The sequence below is a fragment of the Diabrotica undecimpunctata genome, chromosome 7, assembly GCF_040954645.1.
Source record: "Diabrotica undecimpunctata isolate CICGRU chromosome 7, icDiaUnde3, whole genome shotgun sequence".
In the NCBI taxonomy this organism is placed as follows: Eukaryota; Metazoa; Arthropoda; class Insecta; order Coleoptera; family Chrysomelidae; genus Diabrotica; species Diabrotica undecimpunctata.
In genome coordinates this window covers 31,350,905-31,372,148 of record NC_092809.1, presented here as the reverse complement: position 1 = coordinate 31,372,148, position 21,244 = coordinate 31,350,905, and the positions used below count along the sequence as shown (strand labels likewise).

The 21,244-nt window shown below is 34.0% G+C and overlaps 1 protein-coding gene across 1 annotated transcript in view; it reads left to right on the top strand.

Annotated features, from left to right (window-relative positions):
- The window catches only part of LOC140445142 (BMP-binding endothelial regulator protein-like), a 320,566-nt gene that overhangs the window by 276,383 nt on the left and 22,939 nt on the right, over positions 1-21,244 (top strand). Inside the window, exon 5 of the mRNA XM_072536995.1 lies at positions 4,966-5,142. Coding sequence (XP_072393096.1) covers positions 4,966-5,142 — 177 coding nt within the window. The remainder of the gene's footprint in view (positions 1-4,965; positions 5,143-21,244) is intronic.

Here is a 21,244-nt window from a genome sequence, read left to right as displayed (position 1 = left end):
TCAGGATCAACGCCAACGCTGCAGATCTCCACAGCGATGGACAGACATTACGAGAAAGCTTCTCAATAAACAGTATACTGAGACAGTGCATGCAACAGATTACCGTGATAAGTGAAGAAATATTATTAGTCAAACTAAGCTGAAGATCAATGATGAATCACAACACATCTTCTCCTTCTGCTAGTGCCTATCCCCTATGGATGTTGGCTACCACAATGGCCCATCGTATTTTATTAGCAGCTGTTCGAAATAGGTCTGTGGTGGTCATACCTGTCCATTATCTTAAATTCTAAAGCCAGTATATTCGGCGGCGTCCTGTTCCTCTATTTCCTTCTATTTTCCCTTCTAATATCAATAGTAGGATCCTGTATTTATTTTCATTTCTCACTATATGTCCGAAGTATGCTAACTTTCTTTCTTTAATGGATTTCAAGACTTCAGGTTCTTTTTGTAAACGTTGCATTACTGCGTCGTTAGTTATATGATGTACATATGATATTCTGAGCATGCGACGATAGCACTACATCTCGAAAGACTGCAACCGTCTGCAAGACGCATCAGTGAGTGTCCATGCCTCTGCTCCATACATAAGAACAGAAAACACATAACAATTAAGGATTTTGAGTAGGAGATGTAAGTTCAAGGTTAAATTGCAGAGAACTTTCTTCATCTCTTGGAAGGTACTCCTTGCTTTTTCGATCCTACATTTAATATCGTATGAGTGATCCCAGCTGCCTGTAACGTTGCATCATAGGTATGTTATTTTTTCTGTTCTATCCAGTACCTCATTGTCTGCCATAAACTTTGCATCTGTATCTTGGTTTTTGCTTATGATCATAATTTTCGTCTCCTTATTATTAAGTTTCATTCCATATTTTCTACCGATGTTAACTACTTGATCTATCAGTCTTTGTAATCCTTCAGCACTATCCGCAACAAGGACAGTGTCGTCTGCATATTTTAGATTATTTCTTATTTCACCGTTAACAATCACGCCATAGTCGTTTCTCCCAAAGCCTCTCGAAATAGATGTTCAGAGTACGCATTAAACAGCAAAGGCGAGACTATGCAACCTTGTCGTACTCCTCTTTGTATTAGGACTTCATCGGATAATTGATTGTCTACTCGAATCTTGGCTACTTGTTTCCTATAGAGATTGGCTATTATTCTTATATCCTTCTCATCGATGTTTGCGATTCGCAAAGTTTCAATAAGCCTCTCATGCTGTGATTTGTCAAATGCATTTTCGAAGTCAATGAAACAGGCAAAGACATCTGTATTAACATCTCTTGCTCGTTGTATCAATACTTGTATGCTAAGTGCTTCTCTTGTGTCAAGACCGCTGCGAAATCCAAATTGTACATCAGCAATACCCTCCTCCAATTTCTTGTATATGCGAGCATGGATGATGTTTAAGAATATTTTGAGTGAGTGGTTCATAAGGCTAATGATTCGGCGTTCTTCACATTTCTTAGTATTTGCTTTTTTTGGCAGTGGTATAAATATGGACATGTACCAATCTTTTGGTAAAGTTCCTGTTTCATATATACGGTTAAATAATTCTGTGATAATGTCAAGTTGATTATCTTCTATCAATTTCAATACCTCAGCATATATTCCATCAGGTCCTGGCGCTTTGTTGTTTTTTAGACGACTTATAGCAGATCTTACTTCTGATTTTGTTATTGTTGGTCCATTCTCGACGTTTTCATATACTTCAATGTGTTGGTTGTCACTGAACATATCATGTTTTTTCTGTAGGATCTCTATTTCTAAACATTTCTCTAACAGCAGGATTCTTTTGCTAATTTTATTTCTTTAAGTACCTGTTTGTGGCTTTCCTTGTACTTTTCTGCGTCTTTATTCTTAAACTCTCTTCTTTGCTCCATAAGCTCTAAAATCTGATATGTCATCCATGGTTGTTTTATTTGTCTTTCCTGTTTGATGTTGTTTATTGTTGTTGTTACTAATACATCTTTGATCTTGTTCCACATTGTATCTATATCTTTCCTATTATGTGTTGCAATCTCGTTAAATTTTGTGTTTATTTTTTCTTGCATTTGTTGTTTTACGTTGCTTTTTTTTCAGTTTTTGTATGTCCACCGTTCTTATAACGCCCGACTTTCGAGTTTTTTTCATCCTTACTCTCAGTTCAGCAAGCAATAAGTTATGATCGGAGTTGATGTCTGCTCCAGGATAAGTTTTTATTGAAGTAACCGCATTACGAAACCTTTTATTTATTAGAAAATAATCTATTTGATTTCTAATTATTTATTGCGGGCTATCGACGGGAGACCTCCAGGTATATAGCCTTCTAGCTGGTAGTTTGAATTGGCTGTTCATGATTACATTATCTGTTTCTTGACAAAATTGTATCAGTCGTTCTCCTCTTTCATTCCGTATACCCAATCCATACTCTCCTCTTATGCCTTTCACTGTACCCATTTCAATTTTGGCATTTAAGTCTCCTATGATTATACTGACTTCTTCTTTTTCATATTTTTTTATGCATTCCTTAATTCTTCATAGAAATGTTCAAACTCCTGCTCTAAGCTATCCGATGTCGGTGCATAAATTTGCAAGATATTAAGGTTGTTTGGTCTTGCATCTATTTTTAACAAAGCTACTCTATCCGAGATTGGGAGAAATCTTACAACCGCATCATCCCATTCTTTCCTAATAATAATTGCAACGCCATTGTTATTATTTGTTGTGTTATCACCTGAATAGTATATGTGATGCTCGTCTAATTTGGTTTTGCCGTTGTTCGGCCATCCAACTTCGCTGCACCCTAATACATCTATATTAAGTCGTCTCATTTCTTTATGATGTTGGCCGTTTTTCGTGGCCTTAACATACTTCGGACGTTCCAGGTTCCAATTCTTTTTGTTGCATTTGCTAATATTTTGTTCCTCCGGGGGATTCTCTCCAATGCCCTTCCAATTTTGTGTTTGTACTGTCCATTGTGATTTTATTAAGGATGCTCTGTTAAGCCTTTAATGGAGTGTTTTCCCATTGCCTTCTGCATTCCAATGCCGTTGACTAATTTAAATTAGTTCTTCCGCCTTTGGAGCCAGTTTCTCAACTCCATGGCAATGAAGTGCCCTACTACTTGTCAGCTCTTCTACCCTTAGCTGTTGACAATCAAGTGGGAGATTACATATTCCGGTAATCATTCGGTTCTGTTCATTATGATTTTATACAATCCCTAAAATCAAGTGATTGCCACTTCCGCTATCCACACCGTACCAAAGGTATTCCTCTCCGCCATGGCTACCGTTGTGGACTTCATCCGTGACCCTGGATAAGGGACCCTAAGCAGGTACTAGTTTCCCGGGTCAGGAAACCCCTGGAATCTGTGGAGAGCGGGGATTGATTCATTTTCCCTGATAGGACTATCCAAAGGAGTTCCTATCCGTTATCCGGCTATCACTCGGTGATATTCTCGCCATATTTGGCTACCCTTACTTAGTTTAGCCTGCAGACTAATGCAGTTGCCCAGGGTGTGGCACGTGGAGCCATAAGTGAGGGTTAGTTGTCTTATGTTACAACACATCTACTAAGATATTAATGATTATGTTGGTGAGCAGGCTATGGTTACTAATACTAAAAGAAGTCAGCAATAAGAAAATACCAACATTCAAAAATTAATAGAAGAGAGACATATTCCACAATTAACTACATGAGCACACAAAAATCAGAATTTATCAATCCGAGGGTAAAACATCACCCTCAGAATTTTAACTTAAAAGCATGTCTATTGCTTACAAGATCGAGACTGAGTAAGTCAACGGTCAAATTGGATGCTACAAAATGACAATTAATAAACATTTTTATATCAAAATAACTATTAATAATAATTTTTCCAAGCGATTTCCGCATTGTAAATTAAAACGTCAAAACAAACTAAAATGTAAGTTTTATTACAATCAGCTGTGGCTTAATCCAATATAAATATAATATTTTACTTAAACGTACCACAAGAAAACAGTTTTCACCTTAGTGAAAAAATATATCATACGAGGAAAATTGAATTACAATTACTTTTAAATAAAATAAAGAATCTTACAAATAAAAGTATAAGTCAAAAAACAAAAACGAAAATTTTCAAGCCAAAAATATGGTTAGTGTATGCCTTAGAGAAAGTCATTATCACAGCAGCAAAGAAGAAAATAAAAAGATTGGAAGGAGGAATATTAAGAAAAATTGAAGAACCTTTGATTTCTACATAGCAATAGCAAACAGAACTACTCTCCGTGGTATTCAGGAACATCTGAGAAATAAAAACCTAAGACATGCAGTAAGTTCAACTTTTACAAGATCATAATAAGAGCGGTTTTGATATATGGGGCTAAAACAAAGAATTTATCCCAAAACGACGAGAAACTTCTTGGCATCCTTGAGAGAAAAATAATTTAAAAGATTTTTGGGACTGTAAAAGAAAATGGGCTATGGCGCCGAAGTTACAACTTTGAAATATACCATCTATACACAGATCCATAGACGATGAAAAGTGCAGAGGCTAAGATAGGCTAGACACATTACTTTGATGTAAGATAATGAGTACAGGAAGAGAATGGCATTCTCAAACTAAGAGGGCGGAAGAAGTAAACGATTGACTACCGCGTATAATGTGGATTGATGATTTAAAAGAAAACCGTACGATTCTAAGGGTCAGAAGATCTAAGAGTCGCGACTTCTCTGCGAGCAGGCCAAGATCTACAGAGAATTGTTTAGCCAATTATGAGGAATAAAAAAAAACAAAGGAAATATGCTGAACTCATTATTTGAATAAATTATCAATGATTTGTAACAAATCTTGTTGGATGAATGGTATATCGCTAAAGTAAAAATTATTTTATTAATTTTATAGATATCGTAATAACACTGTGGTTTTCATAGATCCTTACAAAATAAATCATCTTACTTAATACTTTTCAATGTTTTAGTATCTTTTTATTGCAGGTTGCATCTACAACGGTTACTACCATCAAAGTGATACAGAATGGTCAGATCCAAAAGATCCATGTAATATATTGCGATGTGAAGCCGGTGTGATCACAATATCTACCCTACGATGCCATACTCCTTGTGCGAAACCATTGCCACCCGAACCAGGGAGGTGTTGTCCGACTTGTCCAGGTAAATACAATATTTATTATTTTATTTTGAATTTTATTTATTTTGAATACATGAACATGTGTAACTATTTTATAATTTCTTACTATTTTGATAGGGAATTAACTGCAATTTCGAGTTAAAATAAGTTTATTTTGGCGGTTTAATTTAAATGGAAAACCGTATATATTTTTGCAGATTAAAAAAATCTTTTAATTAAGATATACCAAGTTTGGTAAGAGAAATTTGTCAAAACGAGAAACAAATCACTTTACAATTACAGAATAGGTAGGGGAGACCGGGGCTGGTTGACGCAATTTTTAGATTTCAGTCGTTAAACCCTTAATTAAAACATTTTGATGTGAATTTTTTGCAAAACAGTAGTTTTATGTGTTTTGCCTGAAAAAAAGTTAAGTTGTTCATTTGGATGTAAGATATTTTTAAAAATACGGGGTATGTTTTTTAAGTAAGTACCGTTTTGCGATTCCGCCGCCGCAGCGCTACGGTCGGCGTTCCGCGCATGAGCGCTGGTTACCTACATCTCTTGTCTACGCACTGACGCCATTACAGTCTGATTCTTCATTGTATACTTGTTTACTCCAGTGTTTAAGATGCCTCCAACAATCGTGAGTCACGCTGATTGTGAAGTACGGGCTGTTATACGATTTCTTAGTGCTAAAGGCGTAAAACCGATCGATATTCATCGTGAGATCGTTGAAGTTTACGGACAAAACATTATGAGTGATGGAATGGTAAGGAAATGGGTGAGAGCATTTAAAGATGGCCGCACAAATGTGCATGATGAAGAACGAAGTGGGCGTCCTTCGGTCGTTAATGAAAATTTGGTGCAGAAAGTGGACGAAAAGGTGGGAGAAAACAGACGCTTTACAATTTCATCATTGTCCGACTGCTTTCCTCAGTATTCTCGTAGTGTTTTGTATCGCATTGTTACCGAGAACTTGAATTACCGGAAATTGTGTTCACGTTGGGTTCCAAAAATGTTGACGGATTTGCACAAAACCCAACGTTTAGGCAGTGCATTGACTTTCCTTGAGCGGTACCACAGTCAAGGTGAAGATTTTGTAGACCAAATTGTTACTGGTGACGAAACGTGGGTGGCCTACGTCACACTAGAATCGAAACAACAATCCATGGAATGGCGACATTCATCATCACCCAAAAGAGTGAAGTTTAAGCAAACAATTTCTGCCCGGAAAATCATGTGCACAGTTTTTTGGGACAGAAAAGGAGTATTGCTAGTGGAGTTTCTGCCTCGTAATGAGACAATCAATGCAGCGTCTTATTGTGAGACATTGATCTGCCAAAAATCTGACACAAAATCTGCGTCGTGCACTCCAGAACAAAAGACGTGGCAAGTTGAGTAAGGGTATCGTTTTGCTGCATGACAATGCCCGTCCACATGTGGCTAATCAGACCAAAGATCTCATCAAATCATTTAAATGGGAAATTCTAGATCATCCTGTATGGAGGATGATCTAGAATTGATCTGGCGCCCAGCTACTACCATTTGTTCCAGCACTTAAAGAAACACCTGGGCGGTCAGCGTCTTCAAGACGATAACGAAGTCAAAACATTTGTGATGCAGTGGTTAACAAGTCAGGCGGCAGAATTTTATCAGGAGGGTATTCAAAAACTGGTGCCATGTTATAACAAGTGCCTCAATATTCACGGAAATTATGTAGAAAAGTAGATTAAGGTACAGGCTTTCATGTAAAAATAAAATTATTGCCATATCTTTGCACGTCTTTTTTTAATTCCAAAACGGTACTTACTTAAAAAACACGCCTCGTATATCTCAGTATGCGCCAACTAGCCCCAGGTCGGTGTTGGTTAACGTACTACCAGGGGTCGGTTTACGCAAACACAAAAAAAATAATTTAAAACACATTTTTACTGAAATTGTAAGACTATTTTATCGAAAATCTTAAAAAAATCACAAAAAATTGTAATGACATAAATCTAAATAACTAAACACATTAATTTAAACTGTAACATATGTACAAAACATTAATGTGTCTAAGTGTAAGAAAAACATTAATTGCTTTCACAATTCACACAAACAAAAAAAATACCAGGATGGTCAGCACAAGCCTCATGCGTTCACATTTTGCAATTTGTGCATTGTATCCAGTTTTCACCTGAAGCACTATTTTTGTATTTATTCATACAATAGAGGCAAAAGCAGTCCTCTTCCTCTGAATCAATACAATACTTTGTTCTTTTTTTGAACAAACTCTTCTTTTGGCAGCTGAGTCTCCATTCAGCATATTAAATGCAGGTGTCCCTTGACTGGCGCATCTCCAGTAAGGAATCCTATTATACTTCATATATTTTCGTATATTTTCTCAGTGCGAGTCGTGTTGTTTTTGAATACAGGCTTTTCTCAGGCCGCTGACGATGCTTTGTGATACTCCCATGGCCTCTTGACCGAAGTACTTTGTAGTTTTCTCTTCCAGAAAGTGCATCGTAATGAGACAATCTTTTTATTGCTTTTGTTGCCATATATTCCCGATGACCTAGAACCTATATCAGTATAACACTGTTCTGTTCCGATAGTCTGCCGAATGCGTGTCGGCATTCCCACACCAGCTTAGAGTCTAGCTTAGGGCTTATAAGAGCCCCCATGGCTGCTTGGCTATCTGTGTATAGATTGATCTGCTTTAGTACAAAAGCCCTATGTTTATTTCTCTTGCACACTGCAAGATTGCAAAAATGTTTGCCTGAAATACAGAAATAATGCGAATACATTTAAAATATTTATATTTATTACGACCCTGTACGTAATATTTCTATTACGGCGAAATTCAAGCAACCTTTTCAATTTCCTCAACAATATATTCATTAGCTCTTCAATCTGTAATCTCCATGTACTTTGTGTATATAACTTAATGACCCTATATTATCCCTTTCACAATTACTATTCGATTATCTTACACCATTAGGATATTATTTAAACAAGAAAAACCTAAATAATTGCTGGAAATGACTAAATTACTATCATAAATATTAATTGGGTGTTTCTATGATGGGACCAGTGTGCTTTTAGCGATTTACGATGGCAAAATACTTGGATTTTTATCAAAAACATCATGAACCGTAATATTACAAGGTGTCTTTTAGTTTTAGATGCAATATTTATTTTAATATTTTTAAATAAAATGAGATTATCCAGTGAGTTTTTCTCTATTTTCAGTTTTACGTGCTCTGTTCCAATGATAACTTACAATAGACTATATTTTTCACCATAATATTAATAATCAGATGACGGACTGAAGAAAATTGGACACTAAAGATAGCTGATGATACACGAACTTAAAAAGTTGCATAGAATCTTCACAAGACTATGAAAAAATTCCTCAAATCACCAACAATGAAAAAAAGGCGTGTACGAAAAACAAATATTAGATATAATGGAGGAAATGCGAAAGTTCAAAGATCAGGATATAACATCATACAGAAGGACGATAATAACATTTAAGCAAAAAAGCGATTTTTCCATTCATTTCAATATTATGAAAAAACTATCGATCGGTTATCGATTGTCCAGGATCAAGATATAACTTCGATGTACTCTTGCGGCCATAATGCGATTCAACTTTGGGTAACCCAACCAAAAATGTTTCAAGTGATTCCACTTCTTTGGGTTTTCTAGGTTTTTTTAAATTAGGTTCGACAGAGTTCTCATCATAATTGAGTGTAATTTTATGATCATCTGTTGGATCATCTTGATTTCTACCTTCTGTTGCTGTTTGCCAGTTTAGAGCAGTCCATTCACCGATAGCTAAGGTATTCAGGAACATGTTCTTGCAAACAAAAACTGCAGAACCATTCTGTTTTCTCTTCTACTCTCTGTCTCTGATTTTCGGTCTCGAGCCCTAACAGTGTTGGATTTCTGAGTCAAAAACCTCAGAAATAGCTTTTTCTCTGGCCAATCCATTTTCCAAAACTTTTCAAAATTTTCTTTTCTATCATCTTCTGTGAGTCTTAGACACTGGATTACACTATTTTCTTTTCTGCTACACCTGCATTTTTGTTTCATTACTCTAGCAGTTTTTTTATATTATATACATACGGTCCATTTTATGTTTTTCTTTTACCGCAATATTCCTTTCCTAATTTTCAGGCTGTTATATTTTTCCTAATGTTCCAAGTTTGCTGATTCACTTAGTGTCGTTTCTTGCGTTTGGTTTTACTTGATATTTTATTCGAATTCTAATCAAAGTCATTGTCAATTTTATGTTCACGGTCATTGGACCTATACTCTTCATTGTTATCTGATTGCTCATCGCTAATAATAATATTAACAATGCCATTATTATTAATAATATCAATAGAAGGTTCAGTTTGATTAGGTGTATTATATTCGTAATTCTCCAGCTGCTCAACTGTTTTTTTGCCAATATTTAGAGTTGGGTCTTCCAACTTATGTAAGGTTTTATCCATTGCATATGGGCTGCTTATGAATTAGGCAAATTGTTTGTTTAAAGAGATTTGGTAACTGTTTAATTTTCAAGATTCAGCATTAAACTTATATCGTCTGAGGGCAAGGTGAATAAAAAACCATCATTCTGGTCAACTAACATTTCGCTTTCCTCTTCTTCCTGGGGTACACTAATTATTATTGGTGCTATTGCGCCAATGTTTATGCTCTTTGGGATATTAACAGTACACTCCACATCATTAGAATCAACATTTTCATGATCCGAATGACCTGTTATTTTGTCTGTAAGCTGTTCACTATTATTGTTTGGCTGAGTTTTAGGACTGCTTTATTTTAGTATCATACTTAGCAGCCTTTGACCTCTCGATGTTCTGAAAAAATACAAACCAAATTTAGTACAATTGAGTTTGAGGAACCTCAACTGTACCTCCGAAATAAACTGTAGACATATGACTTTACGTAGGCTCCTTCGTATCTACAAATTTATTTATCCACAATATTTCACTGAATTGAAATTATTTTACAAAATTTTGTACAGTACGCCTACCTAGAATTAATGCAAAACTCTCAACTCCAGTTACTTAACGAGCTGACATAACCTATAAAATTTTATTAAATCTCGTATCTCCATGCTTTTATTAAATCATTATTATAAACTCACTACTTTTGCATGGTACAGGTAAGGCTTAAAAATTAAATTGTTTTGTACTTACTTTTCCATATTTAAAGTTTAAAAAAGCACTTAAATAACATCAAAATACAACAACAATAAAAGAACGATCAGTCTAGATGCTTCTCATAGAATAACAAAATGACAACTAGGAGTTAGAAGTTGTGCCAACATGAAAACGACATATTGGAGTTAAGAGGTACGCTAATTCTTTAATATAACACAGAATAATTTTTTCTGGAGTTCGGAGATTTGTCAGTCTGTAGAGAATTGATTTCTTTTGACCCTTTTTGAGTTAAAAGGTTTGCTAATTAGGGTATCGATATACAGACGGATGCTGAGAATTCCACGGATACAAAAAGTTACTAATGGTGAGGTACTTCGGCGCATGAGTAAACAAATGAATTACTCAGCATAATCAAAGAGAGAAAATGATTTGAAGTCTATCGGAATTAGAGCATGGAGAAGAGTTGCCAGAGACAGGGGCGAATGGAGGATTGTTCTGAAGAAGGCTTTGGCTCATAAAGAGCTGTAACGCCACTGATGATGATGATGAATCAAAGAGAGAAAATTCTTGGACCATCAAAACTGTTAATTAGCATGACCAAAGCTCTGCAAAGTTTCAGCCAATTTAACTGAAACCACTTTTACATAAGAAGTGCCGGGATCCTTTATGCATAGATATTGATGTAGACGTTTTTTATGTAACACTTAATAATATTTTAGAAGTAGTATGATACAAACAAAGTCATCATTATATTTGGTCTTTTCTCTATTCGAGTTTAATAATTAAATAATCTCATCAAAAAATAATCTAAACGTTGGAGTCAAGTATAATCTTTCGAAAAATTTCATAAAATTGCAAATTTCAAGATAAACCCATAATATCTCTTTAACAACTAGTTTACGGTTTTTCTAAATATTTTTTGTACTACGCTTCATTTTCTGTCTTATCTATTAACCGACCCCGATGTTTTCATTTTACAGTTTCTATGAACCTCTGTGGTTTACTTGAATCACAACATGACGATGTCTCGTGGATACAGGTTTTTGATGTATTTCTAGGGATCGTAATTTTCCATTTCATTAGACCACGTACATGGTTGATGACTTTTTGTAACAAGCTTTTATTTTTTATAGGTAATGTATAGGTAAATTAAGTATTGATGGATACTGTACTAATAACTCAAATTCAAAAGGATGTTAGACATAATTAAATATACTTAATTCAAAATATATTAAGTAAACTTTATTGGTAGGTTTAGTTGTTTTAAATTATAAAATGTTCATGATATAATCATCATATTTTTTGTCCGTTTTCTTTGCAAAATGTCTAGATAGTGTTGCGTCTTCTTTGAGTTACTATTGACTTGTTTGTATTTTCGTGAATAACTTTTTGAGATTATGCACCTACATAAATATTTGCTCGAGCTTTGTCTAAAGAGTGTTTGAAGTTTAAAATATGAATATAATTAAACGTATATTGGAGTTATCTAATTTCCTTTTTCCATCATAAAAGCTATTAATACCTAGTAAATATTGTTTATATCTGAATTTTTTTGAATATCATAAATATCATAAAATATAGTTCAGGAGTCATATAGTTTTAACTCTTGTTACTAATTGTTATAGAGCCGTCTTCACCAATACCCGTGAAACCAACAGGAAAAATAGAAAGTGGTTCTTTCTTCAATGTCCTTTAAACTATCATGATATCGAAAATTCCGACTGTTCGTATGAGAATCCACATTATGTTCCTACTGATGATAATGCTGAATCAGGTGAAAAACAACATAGTAGTAATAAAACTAAACTAAAAAGAAAAATGGCAATTGCAAACACGAAAGGAAGAAAGCGTGTAAGAAATCAATAGGAGTGGAAAGACAATAGGCTAAAAAAGAACTTAATGTAGGAAATAAACATGAAAATAGAGCAGACAAAGTAATTCCATCTATAATCCATCCATCTTATAGGATTATGAAAGCACCATACAACGAGAATTGCAGAAATGGATGCACGGAAAAAATTTCGGATAATAAGAAGCAAAAAATATTTGAAAATTATTGGGGACTAGCGGATCATACCAGAGAATGGGATTTTATCAAAAAATTTGTTCATCAAAGAAAAAACAAACAGGTAATAAAGAAAACTGAGTCGAGGCGCAATTTTTTTCGAGAATATAATTTTCTGCTTGATAACAGAAGAATAAAAATTTGTAAAACGATGTTTTTAAACACGCTGGGTATATCGGAAACCTGGATTACAACTGCCTTGAAAAAAATTAGAGAAGGTGGCACTTTCGAAAAGAATATGCGGGGACGCTATACTGTAAGATCCAATAAAATTGCAGAAGATATTAAGGAAAGTGTGAGAAGTTCATTGCAAGTTACAAATGCTTTTGCAAGTGGCGGAGAATTATTTTTTTAAAAGTAGATAGATGTTAAATCAGCTGTATTTAATGGATTAATTTTAATTATTTTTGCTATACGTGCAGCGATAATGTTGGCTTAGGAAATATTTACTTTCCAAATATTCTCTGCATACTAAGAGTGAATTTTTAGAAGCTAAAACCAGTGTGGCTTCATTTGGAGTGCTGTCTGTAAAACCTAACAAAATTTTTAAAATTACATTTAAAATTTGATTCTATTAAGTTTACGTAAATTAGTTATGTTAGCTGACTCATATACTAATCAGCAGCTATCTGTAATTGGTCTAATATAATCTCGGTAAAAGTTCAATGCAATGAGAACTTTCTTAGCTTAAAACCTAGTTTATTTGGTTAATAAGCCCCTAATTTTAAATGTTTTTTTAAGAATAATATTTTTTCTCCTGAGAAGCTTACTCTATTTTCATCCTTTGCCGATTGCGATTCTTCTGTAGATTTTAATTCTGACTGACTGACTGATCCAATTTTATCAGTTTGTTGATCTGATTTGGTATTACAAGTCCCTTAGTTCTTAACTATCCTATGAATGGGTTTTTAAATATATTTTTATTTTAAATTTTAAAGCATATTCTCAAAATTTATATTTCTTACCTTATGGAGCTTTTTAAACAAATATAATAAATCTAAATAAGGTAATAAAGCAATCTGAATGCTCGAAATGCGATGATTATCGAAATTTCGAAACGGATTGGGAACACGAAAAGCTTTTTTTGTATTAAATTTGTTAACACAACGATGTAGAGACATGGATGTAGATGTATATGAATGTTTTGTTGACTATCGAAAAGCATTTGACCGAGTTAACCTTCAAAAGACGATCCAAATTCTGAAAACAACTGGAAGTGACGAACAAATTATGTCAGAACTATATTGGCACCAACCACACGGTTGCAAAAACTGGTTCCAGTTTCTTACCATATTTTGTTCAACTTCAATAACTGTAAATGGAAACGGATTCTTTCTTGAATCTCGAATCAGCTCGTACCAGTCATCCGGCAACTCCATTCTTGTTTTGAGGTTTATTAATCCCATATTTTTGTCACATTCTAAATACGAGTGACCTCGTATGGGAAATGTTATTTGGATGTAATCAAGTCGTTTGACCTGATGTACCATAAAATGCATAAACCTGAACATTGTGAAATTTTTGTTCTGCCCTCCAGCAGAATCGCAAAAAATGTGCAAACTTCTAACATCATTATCAAGGTGATTTATTATAAAATCAAAAAGAAAAGAGATCACTTCATTGGATCCTTTCCTAGCAACATGTTCAGGATAAGAATAAAAAAATGACCTCCCAGAAGCTAATACGTGAATGTTAAATGAATACATTGACAACTGCCTGCAATAATATACGTCATTGGTTGATACATTGGGTAAGGAAACGTTTTTCTGGAAATCCAATGCAATTGCTGCAAAATCTTGATTGGTCCTAGCTCTAATTTTAGCTTCCTTCTTTCTATCATAAAACCATTGTGCTTTTCTTTTATGCAATTAGTGCTCTACCTCCAATCGCTTTATTTCTGCCTCGTGATGCAGTTGCATATTCAATTTATTTCTTTCTGTGGTGAAATTGTCACATACACTACACGTGTCACTACGTGGATACCCAAAACTTATGTTAAATTTCGTATTAAAAACCATTCTGTATGTTTCATACGCAACTTTTTTATTAGGATACAGTTGTTTAAACATTAAGAACATCTTTTTAATGTTAAGGCTTTCTGGTAAGTACAACTTTTTTGACTTTTTAAGGCTGTAATGGGAAAGCCTTCCCTTAAAAGATTTAATATGTTCATAAAGCATCAGATAACTTATTACTTAATGCACTGTGTTTGCCTCTCATATCTTTTGGTGCTACGCCATTTTGTTTAAGAGATATTTGTAAATGCTCTAATTTACCTTTAGTGATTCCATGAATGCTAATAAAAGCTTTGCTACAAACACAGAAAGAAAAAACAACAGAGATAGAGAGAAAATACAATGAACAAAGGAAAAGAGCCAAAAGAATAATAAGATCTAAGAAAAGAAAATACAATGAAGATAAATTAAAATGTATAGAACAGAGCTATAAAAATAGAGAAATTAGAAACTTATATCAAGGGGTGAAAAATGAGAAAAAGGGGTACCAAGGAAAACCTGTACACTACAAAAACAAAAATAGAAGAAATTTAGTAAGTGACGAAGAAATATTGAGCAGATGGAAAGAATACTTTGAAGAACTTTTAAATGAAATTCCCACAACAGAATATGAAGAGGAAGAAGAAGTGAAGGAAAATGTCGATCAAGAACGAATAGAGGAAAGACCGCCTAACGAAAAAGAAATAAAAGAAATAATAGAGAAACTAAAGAATAATAAGAGCCCAGGAAAAGATGAAGTAACAGCTGAAATGTTTAAATATGGAGGACCAGTACTAATTAAGCATTTGGAAAAGTTGCTAAAAGACATATGGGAACAAGAAAAATTACCGAAGGAATGGACCGAAGCGACACTGTGCCCTTTTCACAAAAAGGCGACAAAAGTTTATGCCGCAATTACAGGGGAATAGCCCTACTAAATGTTGCATATAAAATACTTGCAGTATATATAAAAGATAAGCTATCTCAAAATATAGATAATGACATAGGGGAATATCCATGTGGATTCAGAAGAGGGCGCAGCACAGTGGATCAAATTTTCCTACTGCGCGAAATACAAGCAGAAAGCTACGAATATGGGAAACCTACAATGGCCCTATTCATCGACTTTAAACAAGCGTTCGATAGGATAAAGCGCAAAGAAATATACAAAGCACTACGTGAAATGGGAATTAGTGAAAAACTGATAAGAATGGTAAAAGTGACACTCCGAAAAACAGAGAATAGGGTTAAAATAAATGGCGAAGAAACAGATAAGTTGGAGGTCAGTGAGGGGGTGCGACAAGGAGATCCACTGTCATCGCTGTTGTTCAGTATCGTCCTCGAAGTTACCATCAGAGAAGCTGGAATCAACAGGTCAGGACTTATATATCAAATGAAACACCAATACTTAGCATTCGCTGACGACATTGTACTGATAGCCAGAAGTAAGCAAGAATTAAAAGAAATAATAAAAAGATTAGAAATGAAAGCGAGAAAGAAAGGGATGTACATAAATGAAGAAAAGACCAAATATATGGAATGACAGAAAGAGATTACCTACAAGAACAATATCTGACAGTAATAACAGATGAAAAAACATATAAATTCGAAGAAGTAGAAATATTCCAGTATTTAGGAGCGACATTCACGAGAAGACCAAATATGAAGGAAGAAATCCAAGCGAGAATTATGGCCGGTAACCGTTGTATTTTTGCACTAAACAATTTATTAAGAAGCAAAAACATATCTAGAAGGGCTAAGATAAGAATATATAAGACAGTAATAAGACCTATTGTATTATATGCCAGTAAAACATGGACAATGAACAAATCCGAGCAAGTCTTGCTGCAAGTCTGGGAAAGAAAAGTCCTCAGGAAAATATTTGGAGGTAAATTATGGAATGGTATATGGATAAAAAGACCAAATATGGAATTAGAGGAGATGTATGGAGAGCCGAATATCGTAGGGATCATAAAGTCACAAAGACTGAGATGGTTGGGACACATCCAAAGGATGGAAAACACGAGACTGCCAAAAAGAATACTAATGGGAGGAATAGGAGGGAAAAGGAAGAAAGGCAGACCGAAAACCAGGTGGAAGAAGGATGTTGAAAAAGACATAGAAAAACTTAAAATACCAAACTGGAAAAATAAAGCAACAAACAGAAAAGAATGGAAAAGAATAGTAACCCAAGCCATGGGCCTTCTAGGCCTGGAGAGCTAAATATATATATATATATATATATATATATATATATATATATATATATATATATATATATATATATACAGTAGACTCCCTTTATAACGAGAACTGAAATGGCAGACTAATTACCTCGTTATAAGCGGATCTCGTTATATCCAACAACAATAATATTGTGCATACATATGAATATGTAGTTTTCTAAAACATTAACTTTCTATAGTGAAGCCATTCGGAGCAATATAAGATGCTAATAAATATTGTTTGAATGGCGTTTTTAAAACAAAGTTGTTTACTTTTATTTTCAATGAAATGCATTAAAACAAAAAAGAGTTGTTTACTTTTACTGTCAATGATATATGTTATAAGTATTCTGTAAATATGTATAAAGCGTATAAAGTTATTTTGTCATTTTTAACTGCTTTAAATTGTCCAGTATTCTTTCTATCATATTTTCTAAAGATGTGAAACAGTTTTATGCTTCTTCATTTGCGTTTTGTCCTTGGATAAAGTTTCTGACAACCTTTAAAATACTTACCACATCTTGTCTATTAGGACCCATATTATTAGGTGTGAATGGTCAACCCAATACAATGACACTTGTGAATCATAAATTTTGCATTTCCGACTAAGAATCATAAATTGTAAGAAGTTTATTGCGGGCGGCCCGCAGTTAAAAAGGGTATTTATTTATAGCTACGGCCGGGCCAAAACGTAAAAAACACGTTTTGCATTCTTATTTTCTCTCGTTATAAGCAAATTTACCTCGCTATAAAGGGTTATAGTTCAATAGAAATTTCACGGGACATCTAATGTACCTCGTTATAAGCGAAACCTCGTAATAACCGTGTTCGTTATAAAGGGAGTATACTGTACAAACACACATTTCTTTTATATTTCCATCTCTTCTGACCCTTATTTTATAAACAAAACTACTTTGATGGTATGAAGCTGTTCTTTCGCTCAGCCGACTTCTGCGTCTTTGAACTGGAACCAATGATATTAATCCACAAAGGTAGCTATTCGGCTCATCAATGGATGTCATATTGTTAAAATCAGACAATATGCTATTCCGTTCCAAGTCATTCAACACATCAAAACACTTAAGCCGCTTGCAGTGGCATGGTGGGCCCATTTCATGAGAAGAAAGTCTTAACTTCTTCATAACATCTTGTAATGAAGAAGTTAAGACTTCAGTTTTTTGCCTTTTTTTCGAACTTAATACAATATTTTTACTCATTTTTTACTAACACAATAACCTATAATACTACGTATCTATTACGTTACTAATACACACAAACCTGCTAATACTTAGCGGCAAGAATGAACACTACACTAAGCGCTAAACAAACATCATTGGACATGGACATTTCTAGTTTTATTCCGGTCGCGCGGGGACATACCCAGTTTTATTCAGGTACGTCAATATTTTAAAATTAAATTGTATGCACTGTTCCTGTCGTATTCGACAGATAGTCTGTCCAGAGAAAGTTACAATATTTTGGAACAGATTGAGCCAGTAATCTTAATTTCTGTAAAAATGGACATTCCTTGTTTTATTCCTATGCTCTTCAAGTTTATTGACGTTTCAATTTCCACTTCGGAAATCGTTCTCAAAATACAAACATTAATAAATTAAACAAATTTTCTTTTTTGTTACTTGATGAAAAATTCTTTTAATAATTTAATTTTGTCTTACTCATTTATATTGACAATTCAGATATATATTATATATTTTAAAGTAGATGATTTAATGTAATGCGATTATTCTTGAGTTGCGTTCCTTGGATGACGAATATAGTTTATTCGATTACTTGAAATCAACTTTAACTTTAACTTCAAATATTAAAATTAAAGGATTGTGATGCATTTAAACTAAAAATAGTTTTGGTGCATTTTGTACAACTACCTAATGAGTTATTTGTTATTTTAAGAAAGTTTTTATCATTTCTGACTGAAAGAATTTTATTTATACATTTTTATAAAGGTCAAAAATATTAATTAAAAATACAAGTGTTTGAAAGACCTGTATTCGTTGTAATCACAGAAAGGCAGCTACAAGTAACTACCTGAACGATTTGTTGCTCGAACTCTCGAACAGAAGCCATCTGTAATAAATAAAACACATCTCTCTTTGATTTATTAAATGATTTGTGCAAGTCCACGTCTGAAGCATACAAGTTTTATAACCAAATGAGGTTATTTAACTTGGTAAATTTATAATGTACATTCTCGCATTTTATAGGCTGAAAGCCGTTTCAATTCGCTCTGTTATGTTGCACACCTGCAGAATATTTACGCGGAGCAAACGCACGCAGTGTAGGTACCTATGCGATCAAAATCTTCGATCACCGCTGCGGTCTATAACAGACCACTTTTTTCTGTAATTAAATTAAAATTGTTGTCTTTAACTCCCTGCTAGATCGGTTGGTTTGCTGAATTCAATTTTCACTAATTAACTCTTTGTTACTGCAGCAAATCAAAGAAAACAACAGTAAAAAGTAGCCGATTGTTTTTTATGTCAAATGTAACTGAAAAAAACACCATTTGCTTTCAAATTTTCCACTTTGTTCTGTATTTCATTTGCTTAGTACAGTTGAATCTGTCTTAACCTCTTATCTGTTAAATTTTAGCATTAATTAGGGCGAAACTTTATAACTGATTTATTAACATTCTGATTTTTTATCTTCTTAAAATACTAATACAGAGGCTTCCTTATCTTCCTAATACTTATACTCTACAGTTTTTAGTTGCAACCTCTTTAAAATGATAGCTGGTGTTAGGGCGGTCATAGAATTTGATTTTTCAAAACGTAACGGCGTCCAACAGTAAAGAAAAAGACTATACGAATTTCGAAGAACATGTTGATGCTGCTATAGAATAATGTCCTTGCCCAACATTCTGAAGTCTTCGAACAGAAAATTTTAGAAGAACCAATAGTATCCAATGCAATAAATAAAGCTATTTTCTGGGGGCCATTGATTATGACATTGTTTAATGTTTAGGTCGACGAAACAAATCATTATGCTCTGCAGTGTCAGGAAATAAATCAGAAAAAATGCACACGTATTACCGCTTGGCACAACACTGATGTCGCCGAAATAAAACGATTCCTTGGTATAGTTATATGGATAGGATTATGTCATTTTCCATCTTTTCATTCATACTGGCCAAAGAATGATCTTGATGTGAATAATATCAAAAAGGTAATGTCAAGGAATTGTTTCCAGTTATTATGGAAAATGCTGCATTTCAACGATAATTCGGTAACAACAGATGACCATTTGCAGAAGGTCGTTCCCTTGATTAGCAGACTAAAGGATAAATTCAAGGCTGCCATCATTTGATTGTGACACGAGGCACAAATTTGGGATAAAATCTTTAAACTTTGTTTGGAAGGTGGTTATACCTAAGATTTTAACGTATTTTGTAGAAAAGAACATGCTAAAGGTACCAACAAATGTTATACACAATACTTAACAAAGGACGAACACTTGCGATTGATAACTACTACAGTTCTGTCACACTTGCACATGAACTTCTACACCGAAAAACTTAATTATAACCGCAAATATAATTTCAAAAGCGCCATTTCCAAAAAATTAAAATTAGTCGAACATGTAGCTAAACAAAGTAATTCGGGCATCGTTTTTCAGAAGTGGAGGGACAAGCGGAATGTGCTGATGATTAGTACCAAATTCGCTGACGAAATAGTGGCAATGCAGAAGGCATGCGGTGATGTTGTAAAGCCAAAGAATGCCATCGAATATAATAAATCTAAAGCTATAATATCGCGCATCAAAGTATTGCCAATGAAAGCATAACCATTACCAAATTCAAGGAAGAGGTAACTCGGGACCTATTAGGAGATTGTATTGTCTCACCAGTCATTATGGAAAATGGTCACTCAGCGATGTTGGTCGTGCAGGCAGGAGACAATGTACAACGTGTTACGCAAAAATGGTAGAAGGGGAAGGAAGGCAAGTATTATAGAGGAAAGCAATTAACACCTCATTGACGTGATGGATGTAAAAAATTCTATTGCCTTAACTATTTTTTGTCATACACAAAATATTGTTCTGAAGCTATTTTCTTGTGGCATTTTAAATTAATTAATATTTAAATGGGAATAAGCCACAATTAAAGGTTAAAATACATTTATTGACGTTTCAATTTCCACTTCGGACGAACAATGTTTGTATTTTGAGAACGATTTCCGAAGTGGAAATTGAAACGTCAATAAATGTATTTTAACCTTTAATTGTGGCTTATTCCCATTTAAATATTAATTAATTTACACAAAATATAGCTTATTTTGCCTAAAATGTGTTCTAACTATGAATAGGTATACAACAAAAAAATATATAATTATGCAATTGTTGCTTAGAAATATTATGGGCCATGTGAGTCCTCGTTGACATCTCAGAAGCACAGGCTAAGTATGCTTTCTAGACCATTTCTGGACCGAATTGTCCCCGTGTATTTTAAATGAGTTGGAGAAGCCGCTGTTGAGCTACACAGCACTTCTAGATATATCTGAAACCATTATTTTACCGCAGCATTTCTATGCTATCATCTTTTTTTAACAATAGATTGTACTCTGTAGAATATACATTGTAAATTGTGCATTGTAGATTAGAATTAAATTAATTAATATTAATTTAATTAAGTAAATTAAATTTAAAAAGCATCATTTAATTTACTTTGTACCACTGACCTGATAATG